This window comes from Cyprinus carpio, chromosome A22 (assembly GCF_018340385.1).
Source record: "Cyprinus carpio isolate SPL01 chromosome A22, ASM1834038v1, whole genome shotgun sequence".
Classification (NCBI taxonomy): Eukaryota; Metazoa; Chordata; class Actinopteri; order Cypriniformes; family Cyprinidae; genus Cyprinus; species Cyprinus carpio.
Window position 1 is genome coordinate 6,764,350 of NC_056593.1, and position 27,620 is coordinate 6,791,969.

General features: G+C 37.9%; 1 protein-coding gene across 1 annotated transcript; it reads left to right on the top strand.

Moving 5' to 3' along the window:
* The first annotated feature begins 12,081 nt into the window (after positions 1-12,081).
* LOC109046588 (SH3 domain-binding protein 4-A-like) lies at positions 12,082-27,228 on the top strand. The gene is made up of 4 exons (XM_042711749.1): positions 12,082-12,313; positions 12,418-14,780; positions 25,491-25,679; positions 25,780-27,228. The coding sequence occupies exons 1-4, from the start codon at positions 12,193-12,195 to the stop codon at positions 26,002-26,004; spliced, it is 2,898 nt and encodes a 965-aa protein (XP_042567683.1). The 5' UTR covers positions 12,082-12,192; the 3' UTR covers positions 26,005-27,228.
* Positions 27,229-27,620: the final 392 nt, after the last annotated feature.

Consider the following 27,620-nt stretch of genomic DNA (forward strand, 5'->3'; position numbering starts at 1 on the left):
GGCGCCACCCCTGCCCAAGTTCCTTGCCTTGATGCCGGCTCTGTCAAAGCTCCTTGCCCTCATGCTGGCTCCGCCATTGAGTGCCTTGCCGGTTTTGCCCTTGCTATCTGTTGGGGTCCCTGTTTGGCGGAGGCCTCCTGGTCTCTCCGTCTGGTTCTGCCCTGGTGGTCTGCCGGGGTTCCTGTTAGGCTGGATCCTCGCTGGTCTGTCCCTCCTACTCTGCCCTGGTGGTCTGCCGGGGTTCCTGTTAGGCCGGAGCTCGCTGGTCTGTCCCTCCGGCACCGCCCTGGTGGTCTGTCGGGGTTTCTGTTAAGCAGGAGCCCTCTTGGTCTCTCCCACTGGTTCCGCCCTGCTGGTCTGCCGGGGTTCCTGTAAGGCCAGATCCTTGCTGGCTCGTTCCTCCGGCTCCACCCTGGCCCACTGCTGGGACTCCTGGACTGCCTGAGCCTCCTTGGCTCAGCCCTCCCGCCCCTCCCTGGTCCCTTTTAATAACTGCTTGGGTTTTCCTGTTGGCTGACTGGCCTCCCTTCCCTCCCTCCCCTATTTTGTCTGTTTTGATTTCCATGTCTTGTTTTCTGTTGTGTATCAGTCTTGTGTTGCCTTGCCAGTACTGTCATGTTCCTGTCTTGTTTTTGGGTGTTCCTCGTTAGGGACACCAGGTGGCGTCCCTTTTGAGGGGGGCCATTGTCAGGGTTCTGTCACTTCTGTCTAGTGTCATTCATGGTTTTGTGACAGAGCCCTGACACTCACGTCATGTCATTGTTTTAATGTGAGTGCGCGGCTTTGAGACTGCTCGAGCCATGTGCTCTCGTCTGCGTGTCTTGTTTCATGTTGGAGCGTGGTGTTCGGATCCCGGCACTCATGTCTTGCTGAGTTTCGGTTTCGTGTCGGGGACCGGAAACTCGCGTTCCATGTTCTGTCTTGTTGTGGGAGCGTGCGGTCTCCAGTGTTTTGTATTGTTGCACGCAGCTTGGTTTTCGCTGGCTGCGTGCTTTCATTTACAAAAACCACATTTTTTTTCTTGTTCATCATATGTGTGTTTGTGTCTAGTTCAAACACATGGCTTGTGAATGGTTTGCTGGCCATGTGCTTGTGTTTATTTTGTGTAAGCACATGGCTTTTGTTTTGGTTCCTATGTGCCATGTGCCCTTGTCAATTGTCTTGACCCCACCCAGCTTGTTACCTGATTATTGATGTAATTTTCCCCACATGTGTTCCCTCGTTACCCTCCTCATTAGCTCCCTATTTATTCTCATTGTGTTGGCAGTCTGGTTGTTAGTTCGTCGTCAAATATTTGTCCTGTGTTTCTCGTGCCTTGCCTTGCCAGTCTAGTTTTGTCTGTTTCCCCTACGGGGTAGTTTTTGTTTGTTTATCTTATTTTTTATTATTAAAGAGCCCTTCTCTCTGCATCATTGAGTCCTTGCCTCATCCCTCTACCGGAACCCTGACAATATTCTGGATGGGTCGTGATGGTTGACTACAGTATAAGAAGTTATTTTCCAATGTTGTAAAGAAACCAAAGATTCTTGGAGTTCGTTTACTTCGAGTGCTTCAATATTTCATGTTTAATTCAATGTGGTACTTGCAGTTTCTTCATTACTGTGACTAGCAAATTCTGAGTGAAAACTTTCTACAACAAAATTAATTAATTAGCTTGTTATACTCACTAATAGCTTTTAGTATAAGCTTATTCAGTTAGCTTGAAATAAAATGAATTCAGCCAACTTTCTTTGCAATATTTTTTACTTTAACCATCGTAAATCTATTTTGCCAGAAAACCACACGGAGACCTCAAATTTGTGCTTCTCATTAAAATTGTAGTAAGATGTTTATCACATGTCGCATATCAAAATATTTTATTGATGAATCGAGCAGCCCTTCTTGCCTACTCTGAAGCAGAAATGATAGTATATTTTGGACCTAACATTGAAACCAAAATTTGAACAAATGATTGTAGACATGTTTACTTACAGCAACACAATAAGCATTAGCAGACCTCCTGAATCTGACTTTTAGCGGCCGGAAGCATGGCTTCTGCAGCGCTGCAGTCTCTTATGACTGTTCTTTCTCCCTGAGGAAAGGAACAAAGCTAAAAAAAGCACAATCGTCATCAGTCTCCAAAAGCACAATAGTGTTGCATTGTGTTTCATAATTAATTGGGACTCAGCACAGATTCAGCCCTTGTAATCCCCCTAAACGCCCCTGAAAGTCTTGATGTCAGTCGGCGTGACTCCTGAGGTAAATCTTCACTGGCTTATGTTGAATGGGCTCTATATGTCTCTTGGAGTGTTTGGTGGTGTTTGTGAAGATGGACGGGGGCGAGCAAGTCTTCATTGTGTAGAGCATTTCTTGAGAGAAATGCCCCACCTGACGCAAAACAACACAGTTCATTTACAGAGGACTTTGTTTAAGCCTCGGCTAATCCAGACCTCCCACCAGAAATGAAATCTGGCATCGTGTTCCTCTGCCTTTGAGAGGTACATTTGGGAACACAATTCACTGGCCTTGAATTGTTTCTTTTTGTGTATTCATATATGCAAATGAAATTCGGAGTGTAATTGAAACAACAATAAGATGTGCTCTCCTTTGACTTGCTGTGCACCAGAAATAAAATTAGTGCACATGCTTCGGCATAGTGAGACAACTATAAGGTGCTTGTACATGTGGCACATGGTTGAATTTGGCTTGCAACATTTCCTTATTGCATATATACATAGTATTTTTTTAATGTAACTTTTAATATTTACAAAATATACATTTTACAATATATTTTTCATTTGAAATGATATTTTAAATTATTTTAATGCATGCTATATATATATATATATATATATATAGCATGCGTGTGTGTGTGTGTGTGTGTCTGTGTGTGGACCGAGAGCCGTGGGAACGGAGCAAGGCCAGTGGAGTTAATGATAATGAAGTCCCACGGAGGAGCTCCTGAAGGATAAAAGGAGGAGTGACGACAGTGAGTACGTTTACATGGACAACAATAATCCGATTTTAACACGATTAAGACAATACTCTGATTAAGAATCTACCATGTAAACAGAGATTTTTGATTACTTTAATCCAGCTAAAGTCATAATCGTAGTACACAGAAATCGAATTAAGAGGTGGAGTATTCCTATTTTATTACTGACTTACTATTTCACATTATTGAAGTGCAGTATAACCTTGTAAACACCTTAATCACATTATTACCCTCACATAGGATTTTTCGCCGCATTTTGCGACAGGATACACACACGCCAGTGGTCAACCATTTGACGTCAAATAAAAGATCTTCAACACTGCCATTGTCTGTATGCACATACAAATAATTAACTGCACTTGAAGCTTTCATAAAATTTTAATGAATCGCCAGTGATTTTTAACGCGATTTTGTGTAGCCTCTCTACGGCTCTATTTTGTCCCGGAGCGGCATTTACATTTACTGGGAGCGGAGTGATTATTAAATGCCCAGAGCATGGAGGGGAAATTGTTGCCGCTCCACTCTGCTCACATACTATGATCTGAACGCACGTGCAGGAGATGAACTACTTATCACAGAAGCGGCTTTACTGACAAGATGCGCATGAAAATCGCATTCGATTTTTTGCCCAGCCCTACCCAAAACTGTTTATGGCATCATCACGAAGACGAACTATATGAACGGATGGCGTCGCATGGTGACGTAATGATGTGTGTCATTAATCGATCTATGCACAATAACATGTAAAACGGGAACTTGAATTTGATAAAGAGGCCTGTAATGTCAGACTCATTTGTGGTAGTTGAACCTTGTCAGGTGGAATGACCTATTCACGCAGAGATGATAAATGATGTCGGACATTTAATCGACTCCTGAAATTAACCTCTTATGGACGCTTTGAAATATTATCTTCCACCCACACCCCTCTGCACTATACCTAAATAAACCTTTTGTTTTAGAGTCAGTGGTGAAGTATGGACTGCAGGGCAGTGGAGGGAGAAATTGCTTTGTCCTCTGCAGAAGGGTCATATAAATGTGTGTGTATATATATATATATATATATATATATATATATATATATATATATATATATATATAAAAATATATGAGGTGGTCATATTTACCATGTGATAAGCCATTGGTGGAAATCCCACTCGCCTTCTTCACCCAATTGGCTTGTCAAAGTAATATAAAACTCCTTCATATCATCAATGGAACTAATAATAAAATTTTATAACCACAGGCCGTAATGTGCCACATTATCTCAGCTATTCCCCCAATGCCATGTTTTGGAAATGTAATTATAATAATTCATTTGAAACGACAGGTGTTTTAACGCAGGACGGAAGGATTGGTTTTATATGGATATGGTAATGCTGCTCTGTTTGAATTAATCAATTCAGCCAAACATTGCATTTTATCTGTATGAAGCTGTCTGAAGGACGATGATTAAGGAGGAGTGCTTGAATTTAAACTCATGAGGTTTCCGCAGAGCTAACAATGTATCTAAGAGCATCTAAATTCCCTGGCCTCCAGCTTGAAGTGCTTTCCACTCATCTTCTGTGAGTTATGTGCCGCATCTGAGATAAGAGTTTGTCTTTTGGGACACCCGAGAGTTGAGGATTACCAGTGTTTCATGTTGTCGAGGGATGGTTTAAAACATCTTTCTGTCTGAATATTACGTGGATGTTGCTATATGGGAATAGCAGGGTTTTGTTTTCGATTCCAGATCCATTAACAGTTCTTGTAGTACTTTTGGGGAAGTGTTGCTGTGCATTGCATTTATGCCATTCCGTCCATGTTGGTGGAAAATGCATGTTTTAGGACTTCTAATGGAATAGAAATATTTAGTTTTTCTAAAATAAAAATAAAAATAGACTTATGACATATGACATGGGAACTGCAAGGTTCTGTTCTGATTACAGTTCCATTAACAGTTCTTGTATTTTGAGGAGGCATTGGGTGTTGTTTTCTGTATCGCTCCATTCTTGTTGGCAGGAAAAAAAAAATATTATTTTAATTTTTTTTTTATGTTAAAAAGTTGCCTTTTTATAACCCCAAATCTGTGTAATTGCTTATGTTTGTGTATTAAGGATTAACAGTTCTTGCAATGCAAAACAACACTGAATACTTTCTCAAAAGTACTACGTTGCCCAATTTTCTCCATTTTGGTGGGAAAAAAAGTGTTTCAGAACTGAAATCATTTGTCTTTTATTTATTTATTTTATTTTTTAAAAATGTTTTTGTAGCCAAAAGATGCATAATTTCTAAAGAGTTTAAAGAGTTAGTTTACCCAAAAATGAAAATTAGGCTGCGTTTTACTCCCCTAGGTGAGTAAGGTGTATATGACTTTCTTCTTTCAGACGAATCCAGTCGGAGTTATATTAAAAATTGTCTTTGATCTTTCAAGCTCTATCATTTCAGTCAGCGGGTGTTGCATTGCTTCAGTCCAAAAGAAGTGAAATAAAAAGCACCATTCCATAAAAAAAAAATCTCACATGGCTCTGGGGGGTGAACAAAGGCCTCCTGTAGCGTCTCGATGTGTTTATGTAAGAAAAATATCCGTTTTCAAAACATAATCATCACTTCAATCTAGCTTGTGCCCACAGTTGTACACAGAAGCAGCTCCGGGCTGATGACGTATGAGGTCAGCGGTGCTCATGCGCCGGTGTGTCTCGTGAAAACCAATGTTTGTTTACAGGATCAAAAAAAGCAAAGTTTCCTTACTTTAGCAAAGGAAAACCAGTCTCCTCTTGTTTTATATCATATAATCCTCTGACATTCTTCTTTACAGATCCTCGTTTTGTACTTCTAATTGGTGACCGTTGTTTTGTTTTGATCTCTCTGCTGCGTTTCTGCGTTTATCACGCAGCCTAATTTTCATTTTTGGGTGAACTAACCCTTTGTCATTTTCAAACCAAAAATCTTTCTATTGGTTTATGAAAGAAAATTTGAGTGTGATTCAACATAAGCAAAATCTGCCTGGGCAAATTTTCACCCTCACGTGACACTCCAGATCATGCGATTCCTATTTAAATGACTGGATATTGCCCAAAAAATGTTGCACTTTCAGACCACTATTCATAATGCATTGCATTTTCAGTATTGCCACAAAGGACAGTTTACCAGAAATTTGCATGAACACTTCATCTATGACTAGTTTTCTAGTTTCAACCATCTGAATCTTGCTTAACAAGTTAGCTAAAGTGGGCACGTATATAGCTAGCTACTTGAATAACACATCTGATTTAGTACTACTGAGACTTGTTACCTCCAAAAAAGCGATCCTTAACATGTTTGATGATAACACACACTTACAATTTGAGTCTGACTGTGAGGTTGACAGATCAATGACTTAATAACTTTATCACAGAGTCTGTGAAATAAGATACTAAAGAAAAGAGGATAGGAAGATACAGAGGGATTATGGGAAAGAGACACTAGTCTTCAGTCTGAGTGCCCCAGGTGCTGTTATCAGAAACCATGATTACATCCTTGTCAGACCTCTAGGTTTCTAATCCATCAATTGCTCTTCATATGCCTTCTAATACCACCATCGACACATCCAACCGTGCCAGTAATGGTGTCGCAGAGTATAAAATGAGACCTTATTTGTGGGTGCTGCTAGTGTTAGAAGAACCATAGACCTTGAAGCACCTCCCAACTCAAGAGTCAAGGGAGGTCAGTGCTGTAATTTTTACTATTTAATTTTTTTCTAAGGAATACGCTTTCTCCATCAGCTTCTGATGGCTTGAATTATGAATAAAATAAAAGCATGAGGGGGATTTTTTTGAGGACTGGACTGAAGGGAACGAAACAAAGTGGTATTGCTGTCCTACTTCAGCATCTGGTAAATGTAGATAAAAAGAAATGGACATTTAAAATGGAATGCATCTTTCCATTAAATCTTTTGTGTGAAAGATTTTTAATACATACATGCAAAAGATGCTTACCTCCTTTTGAAGAGTTCATTAAGCCTTTAAGTAGCAGACATGAAAGGTCCTTCCAAGGCCTTCATCTTTCAACTTCCACAGAGCCTTCAAAAATAATTTTCACAACAAAACTTTGGATTGCATTCATCTAAGTACAGCTTTTCTGTACAGATACACCCTCATGGCATTTCAAACCTCACTTATGCCATCCTATGGTCAATTGTTGTGTAGAAATTAAATTATTATCAGCTCTTCTGAATTACTTGCCCCTTGTCTTGTTTGATATTCATGATTATTTAGTCCAACTAATTATAGCTTGTTTTACATCTCTGTGCTGTTTTGCATGTCTGTCATCTCAAGTGCAGATTAATAGCACTCATCATCTCAGACAGAAGTTGAGGCAATCATGCATGGAAATTGAGTCTGTGTCGCCATCACCACCACCCCCCTCAACCTCCCAAAGCCAAACTGTTACTCATCTTAAGAGAGCATAAATCATAACAGAAAAAATGGCACCTCTAATCCACAACAAGGTGCAAAAATCTATAATTTAATACAGCGCTACAGGAGTTTGCAATTTTTTAATGTTTTTTATGGAACCATGCTGACACAAGAAGTAACATATCCGATAAATTTTTAGGATGGTATTTATTCATGTTCATCTCCCAGTGGGTGTTTTAGTTTTTTTTAATTGATGGAACCCCTGCTGTATCGTATGCATGTGATTTTTTAGTTCAAGCTGTCCTTTGATATGCTTTGATATCTTTCTTTTAGAACCCGGCAAATCAAACGCTCTACCAGTGATAAAAGTTTCATCCAGATATCAAGTCTATAAATTAGAATTTTATATTGTTGTTGTTGTTTCCAGCAGAGAGAGCTACCTTATAATTATTATATTTATTAATTTTGTAAATGACACATCTGGAACTTTATTATCTTGTTTTTGGTAGTGTGACTTTCAGTCTAAAGTAAATGTGCACACTACATAATAACATCGACTCATAAAGCCTTATGTATCTTTAAAACTACAGTAAATACCTTTTTGTGCTTAAGTAAATAATAGTATATTTACTGATATTTTACTTATATTTCCAAGTGAAACAGAATATTCAAGATAAAAAAAGAAGGATTAATGGCATTAGCTGAAAAGAAATGTCTGCAGCTTGTCATTAAATTGTGATTAAAGACTTTGATGATGTTTTTGTTGTTGTTTGGAGCAATTCAAGTTTATTTGTATAGCGCTTTTTAGGATACAGATCATTGCAAAGCAACTTTACAGAAAATTAAGTTTCTGCAATATTTAGTAGTAGCTTATCAGTGGTGACTGTCAGTTTATGTGTATACGGCAGAAATGTTCAGAAAAATCAATAAAAGACGTAAACAAACAGACGATTAACACTATTAACAGCAATTATGCAATCAAACTTAGAGCAAAATGTGGTAGTTCTGTATGTTGTCTCTGGGTTAGCATCATCTGAGGTCCTCTGAGGGGTTGGCATCATCTCTTCTCATGTGTTCTGGATCCAGACTGGAGCTTGTGTAAATCCTAGTTACCATGTAAATCCCGTGGCAAAACAGAGAAACAAATAGAGACATAATTAGCGTAGCTGCTGTTCCAGCCAAGTAAAATTAATTAGTTTAACCCAAGTTAAAGAATAATAATGCGCATTTGATCAGATATAACTGCAGTCCAAAATTATGAGATGCATTATTTGAATGCTTGGCCAAAGAGGTGTGTTTTTTAATCTTGATTTAAACAGAGGAAGTGTGTCTGAACCCCGAACATTATCAGGAAGGCTATTCCAGAGTTTGGGAGCCAAATGCGAAAAAGCTCTATCCCCTTTAGTAGACTTTGCTATCCTAGGAACTATCAAAAGTCCAGCGTTTTGTGACCTTAGGGAGCGTGATGGGTTGTAGCGTGGTAGAAGACTAGTTAGGTACGCAGGAGCTAAGCCATTAAGGAGCTTATAAGTAAGTAATAATATTTTGTAACTGATACGGAAATTAATAGGTAGCCAGTGCAGAGACTGTAAAATTGGGGTAATATGATCATATTTTCTTGACCTGGTAAGGACTCTAGCCGCTGCATTTTGGACTACCTGTAGCTTGTTTATTGAGGATGTAGGACAACCACCTAGCAGTGCATTACAATAGTCCAGTCTAGAGGTCATGAATGCATGAACTAGCTTTTCTGCATCAGGAACAGGTAACATGTTTCGTAGCTTGGCAATGTTTCTAAGATGGAAGAATGCTGTTTTTGTAACATGGGAAATATGATTTTCAAAAGACAAGTTACTGTCTAATATAACACCCAGATTTTTGAACAGTAGAGGAAGTAACAGTACATCCGTCTAATTGCAAATTGTAGTCTACGAGATTCTGTGTAATGTTTTCTGGTCCAATAAGTAATATCTCTGTCTTATCTGAATTTAATAGGAGAAAATTATTGGTCATCCAATCTTTTACATTTTTAAACACACTCTGTTAGCTTAGATAATTTTGAAGTTTCACCTGGTCTTGTTGAGATATATATTTGAGTATCATCAGCATAACAGTGGAAACTAATCCCGTATTTTCTAATGATATTACCAAGGGGCAACATGTATATTGAAAATAGCAGAGGACCTAGGACAGATCCTTGTGGCACTCCATATTTTACTGGTGATAAATGAGATGACTCCCCATTTAGATAAACAAAGTGGTAGCGATCGGACAGGTAGGATCTAAACCATCTTAAAGCCTGCCCTTGGATACCTGTATAGTTTTGTAACCTATCTATGAGTATGTCATGATCTATGGTGTCGAACGCAGCACTAAGATCAAGTAAAACTAGCAATGAGATGCAGCCTTGATCTGAAGCAAGAAGCAAGTCATTTGTAATTTTAACAAGTGCAGTTTCTGTGCTATGATGGGGCCTGAAACCTGACTAAAATTCTTCATAGAGATAATTTTTTTGCAGGTAGGAGCACAATTGAGCAGACACAACTTTTTCTAAAATTTTAGACATAAAGGGAAGATTTGAAATGGGTCTGTAATTTGCCAGTTCACTAGGATCTAGTTGTGGTTTCTTAATAAGAGGCTTAATAACCGCCAGCTTGAATGGTTTTGGGACGTGACCTAAAGATAACGACGAGTTAATAATATTGAGAAGCGTTTTTTCTGCTACAGGTAACAACTCTTTCAGTAATTTAGTGGGTAAAGGATCTAATAAACATGTCGTTGGTTTAGATGCAGTGATAAGTTTATTTAGCTCTTCCTGTCCTATAGTTGTAAAGCACTGCAGTTTATCTTTGGGTGCGATGGATAAAACTAAAGTATTAGATGCTGTAGAATCTACATTTGTTATTGTATTTCTGATGTTATATATTTTATCAGTGAAGAAATTCATAAAGTCATTACTATTTAACTGTGAGGGAATATTTAGATCGGGTGGCGTCTGGTTATTTGTTAAATCTAGCCACTGTGCTAAATAAAAACCTTGGATTGTTTTGGTTGTTTTCTATGAGTTTGAGGATATGCTCGGCCCTGGCAGTTTTTAGAGCCTGTCTATAGCTGGACATACTGTTTTTCCACGCAATTCTAAAAACTTCCAAGTTAGTTTTTCTCCATTTGCGCTCAAGACTACGAGTTTCTTTCTTGAGAGCGTGGGTATTACTGTTGTACCATGGCACAGTACGTTTTTCGCTAACCTTTTTTCAATTTGATGGGGGCAACAGCTTCTAATGTATTAGAGAAGATACTGCCCATGTTGCCAGTCATTTTGTCTAGTTCATGCGTATTTATGGGTACACAGAGCAGTTGAGATAAATCAGGCAGGTTATTTGCGGATCTGTCTTTGGTGGCTGGAACAATAGTTCTGCCCGGACGATAATGCGAAGCTATATAGTTATTATCATCAATAAGCAAAATGCACGATACAAGGAAATGGTCAGTAACATCATCACTTTGAGGTACGATATCTATGTCAGTAAGATCGATTCCATGCGATATAATTAAATCTAGCGTATGATTAAAACGATGAGTGGGCCCGGTGACATTTTGCTTTACTCCAAAACAGTTTAATAAGTTTGCAAACGCAAGTCCTAATGCATCATTTGTATTATCAATATGAATGTTAAAATCTCCGAAAATTAGCGCTTTATCAGCGGGTAACCAACAGTCTGAGAGGAAATCTCCAAATTCTTTTAGGAATTCTGTATACGGCCCTGGTGGTCTATACACAGTAGCCAGAGAAAGAGATACAATAGATTTCTTTTGCATATCTGACAGTGTAACATTAAGCATAAGTATTTCAAATGATTTAAACTTGTATCCTGTTTTCTGGGTAACACTGAGAATATCACTATATATTTTTGCAACACCTCCCCCACGACCAGTCTGACGGGGCTCATGTTTTATAACAGTAGTTTGGTGGAGTAGACTCATTTAGACCAATATAATCATTTGGTTTTAGCCAGGTTTCAATCAAGCAGAGTACATCAAAACTATTATCTGTGATCATTTCATTTACAATAACTGCTTTGGGTGTGAGTTATCTAATGTTTATGAGCCCAAACTTTAAAAATTGTTTTTTGTTCATTTATTTTATGTTTTTCTGGTTTAATCACGATAAGATTTTTTCTAGATCCTACATTAAATTTTATATTTTGACCTCACTATTCGGGGAACAGACACAGTCTTAATAGATTGGACAGCGCAAGTACTTCTAACATTTAAGCGGGTAGAACAAAAGCCATCATAGCAGTTATTTGAAAATTGGCTTACTTGAAAATTGGCAAAATGCACAATAAGACCAGGAATATGCATTAAGTAAATTTGGTAAATTTTGATTGAATGCTAGCTTTAAGTTATATTAGCAGTGAGATGTCATTTAAGAAGTTTTCTGAGAGATGAAGTAAAAGTTGAAGTAAAGTGAACTTTCTGCCTTCATTACTATATAAACAACAATGCATAAACCTCTTCCAAGATAGATTAAAAGTAATCAACTTTAAAGATTTCTTAATCTCATGCAGTACATTTTGAGTTACATCTTGTCCCAGTTTGTCCCTTTAGCTATACCACACTAATCTCTAGCTACAGTCTCTCTGAAGAGTTTTGCCTTAATGATCCAATAATCTGATTGCAGCGTGTCTCATTATTCTCTTTGCATCAAGCATTTGTCCTGCCACACAAAGCTAATCAAGATTGTCCCTGTCCTTTTTGTTTTCCCAGCAAGAAAAAATGGAAAACGGCCTGTGTCTGATTGTCAGGTTTGGAGCAATGGTGAAATAGCGTAACCAATGCAAGATGGCCGCCCACAGGATCAGAGTAACCAACAACAACAATGTTCTCCCTAGATGTAAATCAGAGGGAACTCTTATCGACCTTGACGAAGGAGTGACTGAGGCGGGTCTCATAGATGTCAAAGGTCAGTTTATTGTTCTGCAAATAAACGTGACAGAGTGTTTGATTTGGTTGTGCCATATATATATTACAAATCAGAAATTCTTATTAATATGTTCATCTCTATAGTGCCTACTCCAAGTGCCTTGCGTTTGGCCCCCTCAACATCGTTTGGAACTGCACGGGAAGTGGTTGCCATAAAGGATTACTGTCCATCCAGTTTTACCACTCTAAAGTTCTCCAAAGGGGATCATCTCTATGTACTGGATACGTCGGGTGGGGAATGGTGGTACGCCCACAATAACCTAGAAATGGGATACATTCCTTCGACGTACGTTCAGCCGATCAACTACAGGAACTCATCTCTAAGTGATAGTGGGATGATTGACAATCTTGGGGACTGCTCGGAGGAGGGAGCAAAAGAGCTGGACCTACTGGGGGAGTGGACTGGAGTGTCACTGAAGCCCTCCATGCCTTATGACAACAATAACCCCTTCTCCATGCTCTCCTCAACAAATCCATTCCTAAATGGGTCCATGGATGACGTTCTTGATCAGAACAGCAATGAGAAGGCGAACCAATCCAACAGCATGGATTTACTTTTCTTTGACTTGCCTTCAGCCCCCATCTCCACCACCAGCAACACAAAAGGGTACAGCAATAGTGTCTTTGATGGATCATCCACCAGCACTGATTTTGAAGCCTTTCAGATGCTTCGCAAGGACAATCCCTTTTTTCGAAGCAAGAGATCTTACAGTTTATCAGAGTTATCTGTCTTACAATCTCAGTCGAATCCTCCATTGCCTTCATCAGGTTTTTTTACAGGGCTTAAAGCTCCCTCACCGGAGCAGTTTCAGAACAGAGAGGACTTTAGGACAGCATGGCTAAACCACCGAAAGTTGGCACGATCTTGCCATGACCTTGAGTCCCTCGGGCAAAACCCAGGCTGGGGTCAAACACAACCAGTAGAGACCAACATTGTCTGCAAGTTGGACAGCTGTGGAGGGGCAGTCCAACTCCCAGATACAAATATCAGTATTCATGTTCCTGAAGGCCATGTAGCAGTGGGAGACACTCAGCAAATCTCTATGAAGGCTTTACTAGATCCTCCTTTGGAGCTAAACAATGACAGATGCTCGACTGTCAGTCCAGTAGTTGAAATCAAACTGAGCAACATGGAGATAAAGACATTCATTACCTTAGAGATGAAGGTATCCGTTGAAGCTAGGACAGAAGGTCAAATGGCAGAAGTTTTGTGTGTAAGAAGTGATTGCAAAGAGGGTCCTTATTCTCCTGTTCCACAATCTTACATTTATGGTGATACAATTCAGGTTCAGTTGGACAACTTGGAGCCCTGCATGTATGTAGCAGTTATTGTGCAGACCCAACATGTTTCTTTCAATTCAACTGTTTGGGATCATATGATAAAGAAAGTTACATTGGGTCTCTATGGGCCGAAACACATTCATCCATCTTTTAAGACTGTGGTGGCCATTTTTGGCCATGACTGTGCCCCCAAGACTCTTCTAGTTAGCGAAGTTGGGAAACAAGCAAAGTCTGCCCCTCCTGTTGCCCTTCAACTGTGGGGGAAGTACCAATTTGTCCTTGGCAGACCTCAGGACTTGCAGATAGGCATGTACTCCAACATGTCAAATTATGAGGTCAAGTCAAATGATCAGGCTAGGATTGTTCGTGGGTTTCAAATCAAACTAGGTAAGGTGAGTCGACTCATCTACATGATTACGTCTCGGAATGCAGATGAAATTTCTGACTTCACGTTACGTGTCCAGGTAAAAGATGATCAGGATTGCATCCTTGCACAATTTTGTGTTCAGACACCACAGCCACCGCCTAGAACCGGGATACGGAACAACGGCCAGAGGCGGTTCCTAAAGAAAAAGGAAGTTGATAAAATAATTTTGTCTCCTCTGGCCATCACCACCAAATACCCACAGTTTCAGGAGCGTTGCATTACCAACTTGAAATTTGGCAAACTGATCAAAACAGTTATCAGGCAGACCAAGAATCAGTACTTGCTGGAATATAAAAAAGGTGATATTATCGCCTTACTCAGTGAGGAGAAGATCAAACTCAAAGGACAACTATGGACCAAAGAGTGGTACATTGGATACTATCAGGGAAAGATTGGGCTTGTACATGTAAAAAATGTGCTTGTCTTGGGAAAGGTTAAGCCTATTTACTTCTGTGGGCCAGACCTTACAACCACAATGCTGATGGAACAAATCCTGAAGCCCTGCAAGTTTCTCACTTACATTTACGCCTCTGTGAGGACAATACTTATGGAAAATCTGGGAAACTGGCGAGCATTTGCTGATGCGCTGGGCTATGTGAATCTTCCTTTGACATATTTTTGCAGAGCAGAGCTGGATAGTGAACCAGAGAAGGTTGCCTCAGTGCTGGAGAAACTAAAGGAAGATTGCCTCAACATAGAGACTAAGGAGAAAAAATCTTTTCAGATGGAACTGATGATGGTAAGATTCTGTGTGTGTTGGTTTGTCTGAACTGCATAGTTTGAAAACTATTGTGGTTATGTTTGCTTTTTGAATGCAGTAGATGCCCTAGTCCCAAATGGATAACTATAAGAAATTTGTCTGCAAGGTATTTGATTTAAACCCATTTTTATGCAGTCCTGCTTGTCTGCATTATCTCTTATTAATGCTTGGGGCTAATTCTGATGAGAGTGCACTTAGCTGCTCTCTGCTGCCTTTCTTATCTGTAAAGTTGTGGAAACCTGCAAGTACAGCAGCCAGAATCCTGCTTGGCTTGTTCAAATTCTGACTGAAAGAAAGATTGTGCTTGTATTAGTTTTTTTTATTATTATTATCACTGGGCACATGATGTCCAGGGCTGGTAATCTTTAAGCTGCCTCTGTTTAATCTACACAATGTCCAGCAATATAAACTCTTTGGTGTATTTAAAGGATTAGTTCATCTAAAAATGAAAATTCTGTCATCTTTTACTCACTCCTTTTGCTCATGTTGTTCCACGCCTTTATGGATTTTTTAAAATGGGAAATTTTGCTCTGGTCCTAACACATTGATGTTGTGTGGCTACAGAAGACTCAAAATATAATGCATATGGAACTCTTTTATAATATGAAAGGCCCCAGCTCTTCACTTTTATTATACTGAAAAGAAAAAAGTAACACTTGATTTGATTTTTAGGTGAACTACTTCTTTGACTCAACCACACATTGTTGAGAGAAACACAATATTGGGAACGAGCACTTGAACTTGTCGGAACAGCACAGCAGAGAGTTTTGAGAGTGTAGCTGTTTCTGCCTTACATACACTTTCTTCTAGCATTGACCAATATCCCATTTATAAGTAACAGGTTAGCATCCCACTTCTGTCAGGCTCAGGGCTTGCAGATCTAAGGAGACGATGCATGGAGAAGGATATGTGTTATCACTTGTTTAAGCTGGATAGATAGAGTGAGGATAGATGTAGTAATTCCAGTCTTATCTTTCACAAAACTTTAACTTTAGCATCTTATCTTGGATAAACAATAAAAATGCAAAATGGGTACTTTGACTATTCCCTGACCTCAGTGTTAAAGTGATGTATACATGACTGGAATCATCGTTTTATATTTCCTTCCACAACAGGCAAAGCTTTTGTTAAATTTAAATTATTCAAGACTTTAGTGGGTGGTAAGCATCTGTTACAGGGTGTAACACCTTAGCAATCGTTCTCATCTCTTTCACAGTATCTCTGTATATTTCTCCTTGTTGAGAGGGAGCTCTATCATTGTTTCCCCACCGTGCTTCAAGTACTGACACATTCATCAAGTAGAGATGAGGCTATTATTCCCAAGGCCTGACGTCATAGGATAGTCAGTTGTCTTTTGTGGAAGTTAATCGATTTTGAAATTGCAGCCTGTAGTCCCTGATGGACACACAGCCTTTCCTTGCCTCACTCTTGCTATTATTTAGCGATTTGTCTTTTTGAGTTTGGTAATTACGGCCAATACTTCTGAGCCTGGTGACATTTTGAGTTGTGCAGACAATGAGATGGAAGAAATTTTGCTCAGCGTTAAGTCTGACAGGCCAGCTATTAAGCTTAGCATAGCAATTTATGGGTCTTTCAAGTTAATACCCATCTGTATTGTGATTTAACAATTCTATATGCTGCCTCAGTATCCTCATTTACAGTTAGCATTCCACACACGCAAATGTGCTTAGCCTAAATCCATAAATATATGACTTTTCCTGTTAAGCCAAGTTTTATTGAGTCATAAATGGCAGTTTGCCACCTTTACTCAGCAAGTGGTGCATTTTCAAAGCTTGTGTTCTAGGTGGTTGGCTAGGCATTCTGGAAGCTTCCAAAGACTGAAAGAGTTTGGCAGCTGACTCAGCCATATCTAAACACTCCTAAAATAAAACCAAACAGCATGGGGGCACTCCAAGACCATCAGGCTAGTAAAGAAAACAATCTAAACTGAGCCATTTCAATGTGATTGGTTTAAATATTTGCAGTGGGTTATCGCCAGCTAACAGTGAGACACTATTTTCGGGGGTTGGTGTGGCTTCTTTTGTATAAAGGTCACTATAGTCCCATAGCCAAATAATTTTGTTGTAATATACCTTATTTATATTTGTTTGTCCTAAAATTACTGGAGAGCTCTGTAAATATCTAGATATTTCTAAAAATCGATCAGGTGTATTTTATCTCAGTTTGCTGACAGTTTTGTCTCTCTGTCTGGTTTAAACTGGCCATCTCTGCCCCTGAGGGCTAAATCATGCATTTAAAAGATTTCCAACAGCTTTTGCCTGAGGACTTTCTGAGCGCTTACATTTTTCTCGAATAGCCATGGTGTGGTGGGACATATTTTACATGCTCCTTTAGAAATCAATGTGAAACATGACCTTTTATTACCATTATTTTTCTGTGTTTTTTTTGACCATAACTGCAACACTTTGTCATTATTTTAAGTGAAAGTAGTGTATCGATGCTTTATGTGGCTGCTACTGTTTTCAGCAGTATCGTTTAGAGTTTCAAAGGGAAAGTTGAGACTTCTCACTCTCTCTCTATCACCTACTTGCATTCTAATTTGCATACTATCTAGTATGCAAGATTAAAATTTGTGGATTCTAAATGATAGTATAGATCCCACATGGTATGATATTTCAAGTAAAATGTTAAAGTGTACATCTTTGGGTGCTTTTTTCAGGTGAAATTGCTCACAATTCCTTGCACAACAAAAGAAAACTTAAAAGTTAAGAAATAATGAATATTAAAGGTAGATTAAATTAAAGCTTGATGATAGAAGGTATAAATATTAACACTGAAGCTGTGTTAGATTTTTTACATGTGTATATACACACACTTCTAGCATGATTTGAGCAGTAGCCTCTAGCTGAAATGTGTATTTATTAACTTTTAAGAAATGATGAAAAATAAAGGTTTAGCTAGATGTTAAAAGTTTTGTTAGATTTTTGCTAGATGCTAACACTCAAAACATGCTAAAAATTTGTTTGTGGGTTGTTAGTTACATTTTAAAGGCGATTGGCTTTTTTAGCTAGATGCTAATGCTCAGATCTGGTCTGTGTTAGCATCTAGCTAATATAAATGTATGTCAAAATACTAGCATGCTTGCTTAAATTGCTCACTATATACATACTTTTAATGTGTCGAACAAGAATGCATTACCATCTTAATCTCATAGCTCAAATGTGTTAGAATGTCCAATTAGCATTCATCACAGTAACCTTTTCAGAACCATATTTCAAGACTGACTTTTGCTAACCGCACCACAGCATGAACGAATCAAAATCAGCTGGAATTATTGCTAAAATTCATCACTGTGCTATCAAGACCTTCCCTAATCAATAACATCTCACAACTGAGATCAAGATGGTTTTGTCGACAGAAGTCATTCATTTCCTACAGTTACTTTTTTTTTCCCTCTGCACAGTTCTGACAGCAGACATTTGCCGTCAATTTATTTCCTTACCCCTCCAGACAACAAGCCACGTTTACCTCATAGCTCTCAGTCAGGGTTGTCTGATCTGGGTGTCTTGTGGTGCCAGTGGTGGATCTTGGCAGGTCTAATCTATCTGATGATGGGGGAAACCAGGTAATGCCAAGGGAGGTCAATATAAATCCAGCAGCTATGATTCGTTTTTCATGGCATAATAGATGCCATGATGGATCGCTTAGTAATTGAACGTTTGAGATATCATCCCATCATTGAAATGAAAGTTATTGGGAAGGAGTCAGTTGCAAACATGTAAACGTGCATCTTACTGTAAACTGTAATCAAAATTTTTGTAGAAAATACAATCAGAAAGTCTGAGATTACTGTTGAAATTGCTATATTGCGTTTTTCTAATTTAATTCAGATGTATTCAGATTTTGAATCTGATTTTTTAAAAACAAACCTTTTCTGTTCTTGCCTTAATTAAATATCTTGCTTGACTGCCATGGTCACCATTTACTTTTATTATGAAGAAAAAATATCTCCTTTTGTGTTCCACAAAAGAAAGCAAGTCATACAAAAAGACATTAAGGGTGAGTAAGTGATGAATTGTCATTTTTTTTGGATGAACTATTCCTGTAATATGTTGGCCAGAATGCAGAACAAATCTGATATTATACATTCTCCCGCACTAGAAAAAAGCCTTTCAGCTAGAAAATAAAAACTTGGCTCATTATTCTTGTCACTAGAGAGATAGAAAATCCTTGGCATGTTTATTTTGTGCAGTTTTACAACTAAGAATGAAAATCTTCCCTCTTCCTCCCACTCGTCGGATTGCCTTCCCCCCTAGTGTTTCTTTTTATTTCCATCTTTTTTGCTTCCCATCTCTCACTAAACTACCGAGGACGCAGGAAGCCACAGCAGGCATCTAAACTGTAGAAAACGAGATGGCACCATTCCTAAGCTCACAGGTCAATTTCATCTGTCCATCATTCCCATCAGGTTGTCTCCGGGGAAAGTGGGCAATATTGCATTGAGGGCGAGCAGCACGGCAATGCCATTTGAGACCATGTCTCTTATACTCAACCATTCAGCCACTATTCAGCCAATGGGTTTTTCTTAGTTATTGGAACTTTCCTGTAAAACCTGAAATTGGTTGCAATGCCACTTTCAGGCCTGAGACCCTGAGTACCAGTTCTTTGCGTTATAGTAAGTTTCGCTCAGAACTTAAGGACTACTTCAGTCGTTGATGTGGTGTTTTCATTTATAAAGCTAAACTTGTGATTTGTGATTTAACTTGTTAGCATTCCACTGTACCAATATGTAAAGATATTTAAAAGATAATGTATTATTATTTGTAGTAAATTTTAAAAGATATTGGTTTTATTTTAATTATATTTAAAATATATATATAAGCTGCTAATTAAATGTATAATATAATGTTATCATTTTATTTTTTAAGTATATACAGATTTTCTTTTTTTTTGTTCTCATTTCTTTGTATTTACAAACCTTTGAATTTCACCTCAGGAATTTACCTACATAATGACACCACCGTAAATCCAGTCATCTTCCCATTTGTATGTTGAATCATCATATTGAGCTTGGTATCTGAAGTCTGATGTTATGAGAGCTGTTTGACTTTCATAACACTGTGGTAGTGGCTGCTAGGCAGTTTATTCAGATGTCGCCCTGCACAGATGGTAAAGTTTACATAGAGCTCCAAGATTTGCTCTCTTCCGAACAGCAGCGTTCATACTAGACTCATTAAAATGGTTGCATTCCAAACAGGTGGCCCCCGGAATGTTCTGTGTTCTAATTCCGGAACATTCATTTATGATGGATAGGCACAAGAATTCTGATCATGCCGGAGATCCTGTTCCGTCATGATTCATTATTTTCTTTATTAACTAGGTAATTGAGAAGGTATTCTGGTCCGATTGGATACAGCCAAAAAACGCTCCGGTAGGGACTTTACATTCCTGTTAGTCTGGAATCTGGATAGGTATTCTGATGAGGCGATGTTGTCAAGCTCTGCTTTTTTCGAGTCCGATTTTAATCAAAAAGACGAATAGGAAGCCATTCATGCTTTAGCAGACTTCTAATTGAATTAGCATGTTCATTTTTCCTAAGTCCTCATACTAAAACATCTAATCAATTATGCTTTCATGTGACTTCTTTTGGGTCTGACTACTCTATTAGTGGATACTCTTTATGGTCTTGCCAGTAAAACAAACATTGTAGACTGAAACGTTGTTCCCATTGTTTATAGAGTTTTTGGAAAGGCTTACAAAGATGAAAAACTCAGGAAGTGAATGCATAAGTATGTCTATTCATAGAGCAGCAGTTCACCAAAACTTCTCTGGAAATAGACTCTTGACCCTGGGCTGACTAGACGCATTCAAACAATAAATAAACCATCCATTTTAGTAGTAAAGAACCATAGGAGACTCATTTATGGAGATATGGAGAATATCTGTTCAAATCCGGTCCTGTGTGGTCCAGCTCTTTACAGCATGGTTGATGTAGTATTCCTGAGCAAATTATTCTTATGAATAAAAACAAACCACACAACTGGAGAAATGACTCTTATGAAGTGATTCTTTTTAGTGATTCATACAGAACTGATATTGTAAAAGCAATTTTGCCACCACTGTTTGATTCCCAAACTTATGATTCTTTTGATGGAGATCTTTTTAGTGAATCAAAGCATATAACAAGCAATGTGTGGCTCTCATATTTCATTCAAAAACAAACAGCATTCATTTCTGATTTTTGTGAAAAGTTATTTTTTGTTTATTTTTTTTTAGCACAAAGCATACAGTTCACAAGCACTCTAGTTTGTTTCCAAAATGAATGACTCTTTTGTTGTTTTCAGTGAATTAAAAGAAAAGCACAACGGGTGTAGTCCGATTCCAGAAGGAATTACTTTTATGATGTGATTAATTTTAGAGAACCAAAGACATATAATGTGACCAATGACAACAAACCAGTTTTTTAGTAGTTAAAAAAAATAAAGTGTGACCAGTGTAGTCTGACTTCTTAATAAATGAATTTACAGTTTAGCTGATTCTTTTTTTTAATGAATCGAATGACTCTTGTGTGCTCTGATTCCCATTAAATGACTCTAAAGAATCAGTTTTTTTTTTTTCTTTCAGAGAATCAAAAACATACAGCCCTTAAATTTGAAGCAATCCATTTATAAATGTTACATAAATACAAATGGATATTTGAGATCTTTGCAAGTAATTATCTGAAAGTCATCCTGATTAGTCAAGGTTAGCTGGAGGTTTTGTTTGGAGCAGTAATGCAATGCTGTACATTTCTTGCGAGACTTCCAATAATAATAAATTACAAAACCATTTGGCAAGAAAGAAAATTACCCGGGGCTGTTCGGCTGAATGTATTTTTTCCTCTAATGACTGTGACATTTTGCCATCTCATCCCAAATGTCAGGATTCAGCAGAGTTCTTTGGTGCTTTCAATAAGAGTCTTCTCTTGGCCGAGAACGCAGTGAGGGCCTTTGCCTAGAAGATCAGGCATGGATTGGCCGCAATAAAATTAAAGCATGCTAAAAGACAGAGAAAGAAAGATTGAGAAAAGCTCAGGAAAAAAAAAAGGAATAGATGGAAATTGCTTTTCCAGAAAATCATTAACGCATTCATACAAAAGACTATTTCCATATATACACATTTTTATAAAGTAGATGCAGTTATATTTTAAACATATATTGATGTCTGTATGAATGCTTTTGCAAGTAAATAATAAAAAATAATTTCTATTTGTTTGTGTATTTTAATATACACACACATACCTACATACATATTTATTATAAAGTTAAATATATTTAACTACAGTTTGTTGTGGTGTTTATTCAAAAAGCCTGTTTTTTGCATCGTTAAGTGCTTCTGTGGGCATTTTATTGGCTTTTTTTCCCCCTCAAACTAAAGTGCCTGTCATTTAGGTTTAGATTTAAAGAGGCATTCTGAAGTTGCAGTAAAGAATATTTATGCGTTCCTTAAACAATAGAACCCTCAGCACTGCAGGGGAATTAATCAGAAGTCGCCTCACAGATTTATCATGCTTTTGAAGTGATACTCCCCTGTTCTGGAAGTTTCCTCCTCCCTCATCTCACTAATACATGTACAGTGTCTCATAAAGCAATGAAAAGGAAGTCATTGACTTTATTTACCCAACAGGGAGGCTGTTCTCATGATTGTATACATCTTATAATTTGGCTGAAGTTCTCAAGTTCTATTCCCTTCTCCGGCAACAAGCATGAAGGAGAGCAGGGATTACCGCTCCATTCTGCCGGACCCCAGGGGTCCCTTTTCATTCCAAACATGGCTGTGTTTGTGTGTGTGGCAGGAAACCGGGTCGGTCGGGTCCTTTGAAGGGTTCAGTCACTCATCCGTGGAGGCCACAGAGAGAAGCCTGCAAATTCCTTGTTTTTTTTTTTTTTTTTTTTTTATTCTACATACCTTATCCATTCTTGTTTCATGACTGGATGTATTTTTGTTCTCCTGCCGCATCTGGACATTTATTTTAAAACACATTTGACTTGACATTAATCAGATTTCACTCCTAAAGGAGGTTAGCTCACTTTCTGGTGTGTGTTTTACTTATCTGGTTTAACTTAAGCTATTTTGCATGAATAAATGTGGTCCTAGTGTCATATTATATTATTTAATTCAGAATTAGAGAATTCATTTACATTTCCTAATTTCAAGGTCACTTTAGCTCTTGTTGATGTTATTCGCTTTTTTCATAAAGTAAACTGTATCTGAAGCACAGTATACAAAACTGATCAAAATTTTACAGATACATTCAAGTTATTGGTGTTAATCTGGCAATGGTGCTAATTTAGTTATAGTTAAACTGGCAGCTTCCCTTATCACTCAGATGCAAGATGGTGGGCCGCTCTACTCCATACGGAGAGGTCAGTTACGCATGTTTGCGTATATGGCAGATCCAGCGTTTTGGGCGAGAGTGAAAACTGGGTCCCAGAGTGGATAAAGAACGCAATAACAAATCCGTACTGTAAACCAAACCCAGACGCCCCTAGTAACACTACGTTGTACCACAACAAAAACATGAACAAAGAGACTTCTCCATTTTTAGCCATGTTCGTTTGTATACCGTGCGCAAGGTTTATGTGCATAGTCCAAGTCTTCTTCTCCATTTTTAGTGTATCTCTGTGGCAGAATTACAGCACCACAAGCTGGCCTGGCATGTATACTACATCGTTTTGTGTGTTTTTTGGACGCAGATATTTCTTGAGACTAGGAAAAAAAAAATGGATAGGGAAAGCTCTGGCCTCGTGTGGACGTAGCCTTAGGTGACTGAAACCCTGCTACAGGTAGTTGTCCAGATAAAGGCCAAAGGGATGACCCTTTCAGCCACTGCAAGAGAAGCTGGTCATTCCAAATCTGTTATTTTATTGAATATTGTAGCTTTACAATGACACTTGTCCCCCAAAAAGGCTGGTCATCCATGTAAGATGAATGAATGAGAAGACAGGATATTGCAGAGACTTTCAACGGGGAATGGGTTCAACACTGCAGCTGGAATTGTACACCAGTTCAGTGCTGAACAGGGTAAGGATCTGTCTCGGCATGTTTAAGAGAAGTCCGACTGAAAGTGCACTCTGCAGTGACCAAACCTCTCATCAGCAGAAAGAATCAAAAGGCTAGACTCGCCTTTGCTGAGGAGCATGTTGTGTAGAGAGAGAAGAACTGGTTCAAAGTTCACTTTAATGATGAGAGCAAGTTTAATTTATTTGGGTCCGATGGGAAACATTATGTTTGGCGTCAAACTGTTGAAAGACTGAAGTCCGAGTGTGTGTCAGTGAAAGGTGGAGGAGGAAGTGTCATGGTTTGGGGATGTTTTGTGCAGCAGGAGTTGAGCCTCACACAGTTACAGGGCAGGTGAATGCAAATGTTTATCAGAACCTCCTTCAGCAACATACAGTTCCTTTGCTGCAAGCATCTCCCAATCAGCCTGCAATTTTCATGCAAGACAATTCTTCCCTTCACACTGCAAAATAGGTAAAGCAGTTCCTTGAAGCTAAGAATAATGAAATAGCCGGCCCAGAGTCCTGATCTACATTTGATTTAAAACCTCTGGAAAATCCTTGACAACAAAGTTATGGCTAAGAAACCCACTGCAGTTACTGAACTATTGAAGAGAGTGGAAGAAGAGTGGACCAATATCACACCAGCACAATCTGAGAAACCAGTGATGTCCTGCGGCTGCAGATGTGCTGAAGTCATTCAAAATCAGCCTCCACAACACCTACTAATAACATACAACAGCTATCATCAACAATAATATTAGTAATAATCTTCTTTTGTGTTTTCCACAAAATTAAGTTTTTTTTTTGTTGTTGTTGTTGTTGTTGAGATGCCTTGGATATTTTATCAAACATGGTAGTAGAACAGTAATATACCTACAGCTAATACTCCTTCAAAATTTGAGTGACGATAAACAATATTTCAGAAAAAAATCAAGTATTTATATATTGTTCTCTAATTTTGATCTCCACTGTACTTAGAAAAGGTTAAATTAATATATATTTATAATATAAACTATTATAAAACAATAAAATGCATATTTATTATTAAGTAAAATAATTTAATTTTTTAAGTAATACTTAAGTAATACTTTTTTTTTTTTTTTTTTTTTTTTTTTTTTTTTTTTTTTTTTTTTTTTTTGAACAAAAAAAATGGATCTGAAGGGCAAAAATTTACATTTATTCATCATAAATGAATGCCAGGTTCATTTATCAAGTTCAATTTCATTTATTTAAGTTCAAAAGAAATTCAGTTCCATTATAAATAACCTATCATACCTAATTCAATAAATAATTTATTGTGTTTTATGGTGCTAGAAAGATCTCAATTTATGTTTTGAGGACCTCAGAATATCACCCTATAGAAACTAGCGATGTTCTAATAACTCTTCTACTGAAACTATCTAATGGTGTCATTATGAGATATAATGAACATTTTATACATATAATATATTATAAATTAAAAGAATGCAAAGTTTTCGGGTCAATTGCGACTTAAAATATTAGTAAAATTGCAGTGCAATGTTTCAACCTTTGTGTAAAGCTCATAAAGATGAGATTTTTGTCTTATGTTTGTACGTTTTTGGCCTTTTTTGTTACTATTGTATATTTGTAGATGCTTTAAATCCTTCTACGGCAGCAATAACTATCATTCTGGAATATTAAGCTAATATTTTTATCTCTTAATCAGGCTCTTTTGAAGATCGATTGTCAGGGTTTGGTGGCCCGGCTCATTATGGACTTTGTTTTGCTGACAATGGCAGTGGAAGTGGCACCTCGCTGGAGGGAACTCGCCGAAAAACTCGCTCACGTATCCAAGCAACAAATGGAGGCCTATGAGGCTCCACACAGAGACAAAACTGGGATGGTGGACAGTGAGGTGAGGACACAAAACCTCCTCCTTTTCAATATAGAAGAGTAGAGTTCACATTCGTGAATTCGAACAGATGATATAATCTACATTTATCTTATCATTTCAGGCCATGTGGAAACCAGCTTACGACTTCCTGTTGACATGGGCCGCTCAGATTGGTGACAGTTACCGCGATGTCATCCATGAACTGCACATGGGCCTGGACCGAATGAAGAATCCAATCACCAAACGCTGGAAGCACCTCACCGGCACTCTTATCCTTGTCAATTGCCTTGACTTGCTTCGAAGCTCCGCCTTTAGCTCCGCCCCTCAGGATGACTGTGCCATTTAGCTCCACCTCCTCACAATTAAGTTTTGACATCACCTCAGAAGACTGTGCTGAACTTTTAATGGACACACACTTTTCTACGTCACCGTCAGCTGTGAGTTTACCTCAATTAGCCGTGAGGACTTCCTGTACCCGGCCACGTCCATATAAGGGCATGCGGAAAGCCAATAAAGCCAAAACACCGAGTGTTTTAAGTGTTGCTATTTTTTGAGATTTCTGAAGGCGTTTTTATCAGTTTTCTTCTTTGTGATATCTATATTTTTTATACCGGATGGCACAAAGGAAATTTTTACGATCAGTTTGCCGTTTTACAAGAACGATTTTTTTTTTTCCAGAAAAAAAACAACAGATTACATCTTTGTTCGTTACTGAAAACAAAGGACTATTTTGTGACATTTATCCATGTTTGTCTTGGTCTGGATGTTCTATATTTCATTGCCAAGTGCTCAAGCCTTCCACATTTATGATTTTATTCCACTGATTTGTTGTGTCAGTTGCTTTGCACAGAAAGACGGATTAGTCTTACTAGAAACACGAAACACTACAAACTAGTTATGTCAGAGGAAGGAGCATAAGGTGTGGTAATGAGATGGTAAGTTCAGACTGTGTTTTGTCCCTTCAAGCTTTTGCAAAATTTGCAAGTTTGCATTGGCATGACCAGATATCTCACCATGTACTAGGTATTAAATTGCAGTGTTGCTTTAGTTTCAATAGTGAGTCATTCATTCAATGTTTTTGTCAAGAAACAAATGCAGTCAGATGAATAAATGAACAGATCACAGCGTGACTGTGATAATATTTTTGTTTTACATTTATTTTTTTTGTACCTACAGTTTCTCTTTTTAGACTTTTATGTTCTTTTATGTTTTGTGTCCTAAAAGCCTTTTTTGGTGGTTTTAAAAAAATAATAATCATTTCTTTTACATCATCCTGTACATGTCAAGGAGATTTTGTGCTGTTTTTTTGGAACAGCATGTAGGGAAAAAGTGAATGTATGTATTTATATATAAATATTCTGGTGTTTTAGAGTTCTGTCACATTTATAACTTGTTTTTTTTTTTTTTCTTTTTTTTTGTGCTAGATCTTCGAGGTGTTTGAGAATAACTGTTTGAAAAGTTATAATTCACACATTGTCTTAGTTGCAGCTATATGTTTAGCAAGAAAACAGTTGAAACATGCTGTCCCATGTTGTTCCCATGGATTCAATAAAGCAGCTGTAAATTTAAAGTTTGTCAGTCATTGCGACTATTTTTCATAACTGTGAACTTTGCCTGACTTCAAGTTATCACTCTGTTCTTATTGCAACTATTAACTATTTCGTATTATTGCAAATTTTTTTAAAGTGCAACTTTATATCTGACCACTGTGACATAATTTCGCAACTATTTCTCATGTTTGCAACGTCACAATTGACCCTTCACTGGGAGTTTGATTGACAGCCGATCTGACAAAACATAATGCCAAACCTGTCAATTTATCCGACAAACAAACCATACAGGAGAATAGGTAAATATCGGTGGACATGACATTGAAAAATATTGTGTATTGACATCTTTCCGCGTTTGAAACAAGATGCCGTCTCATGTTCATTCATGTTTATATTGTGCTATAACTAGTAA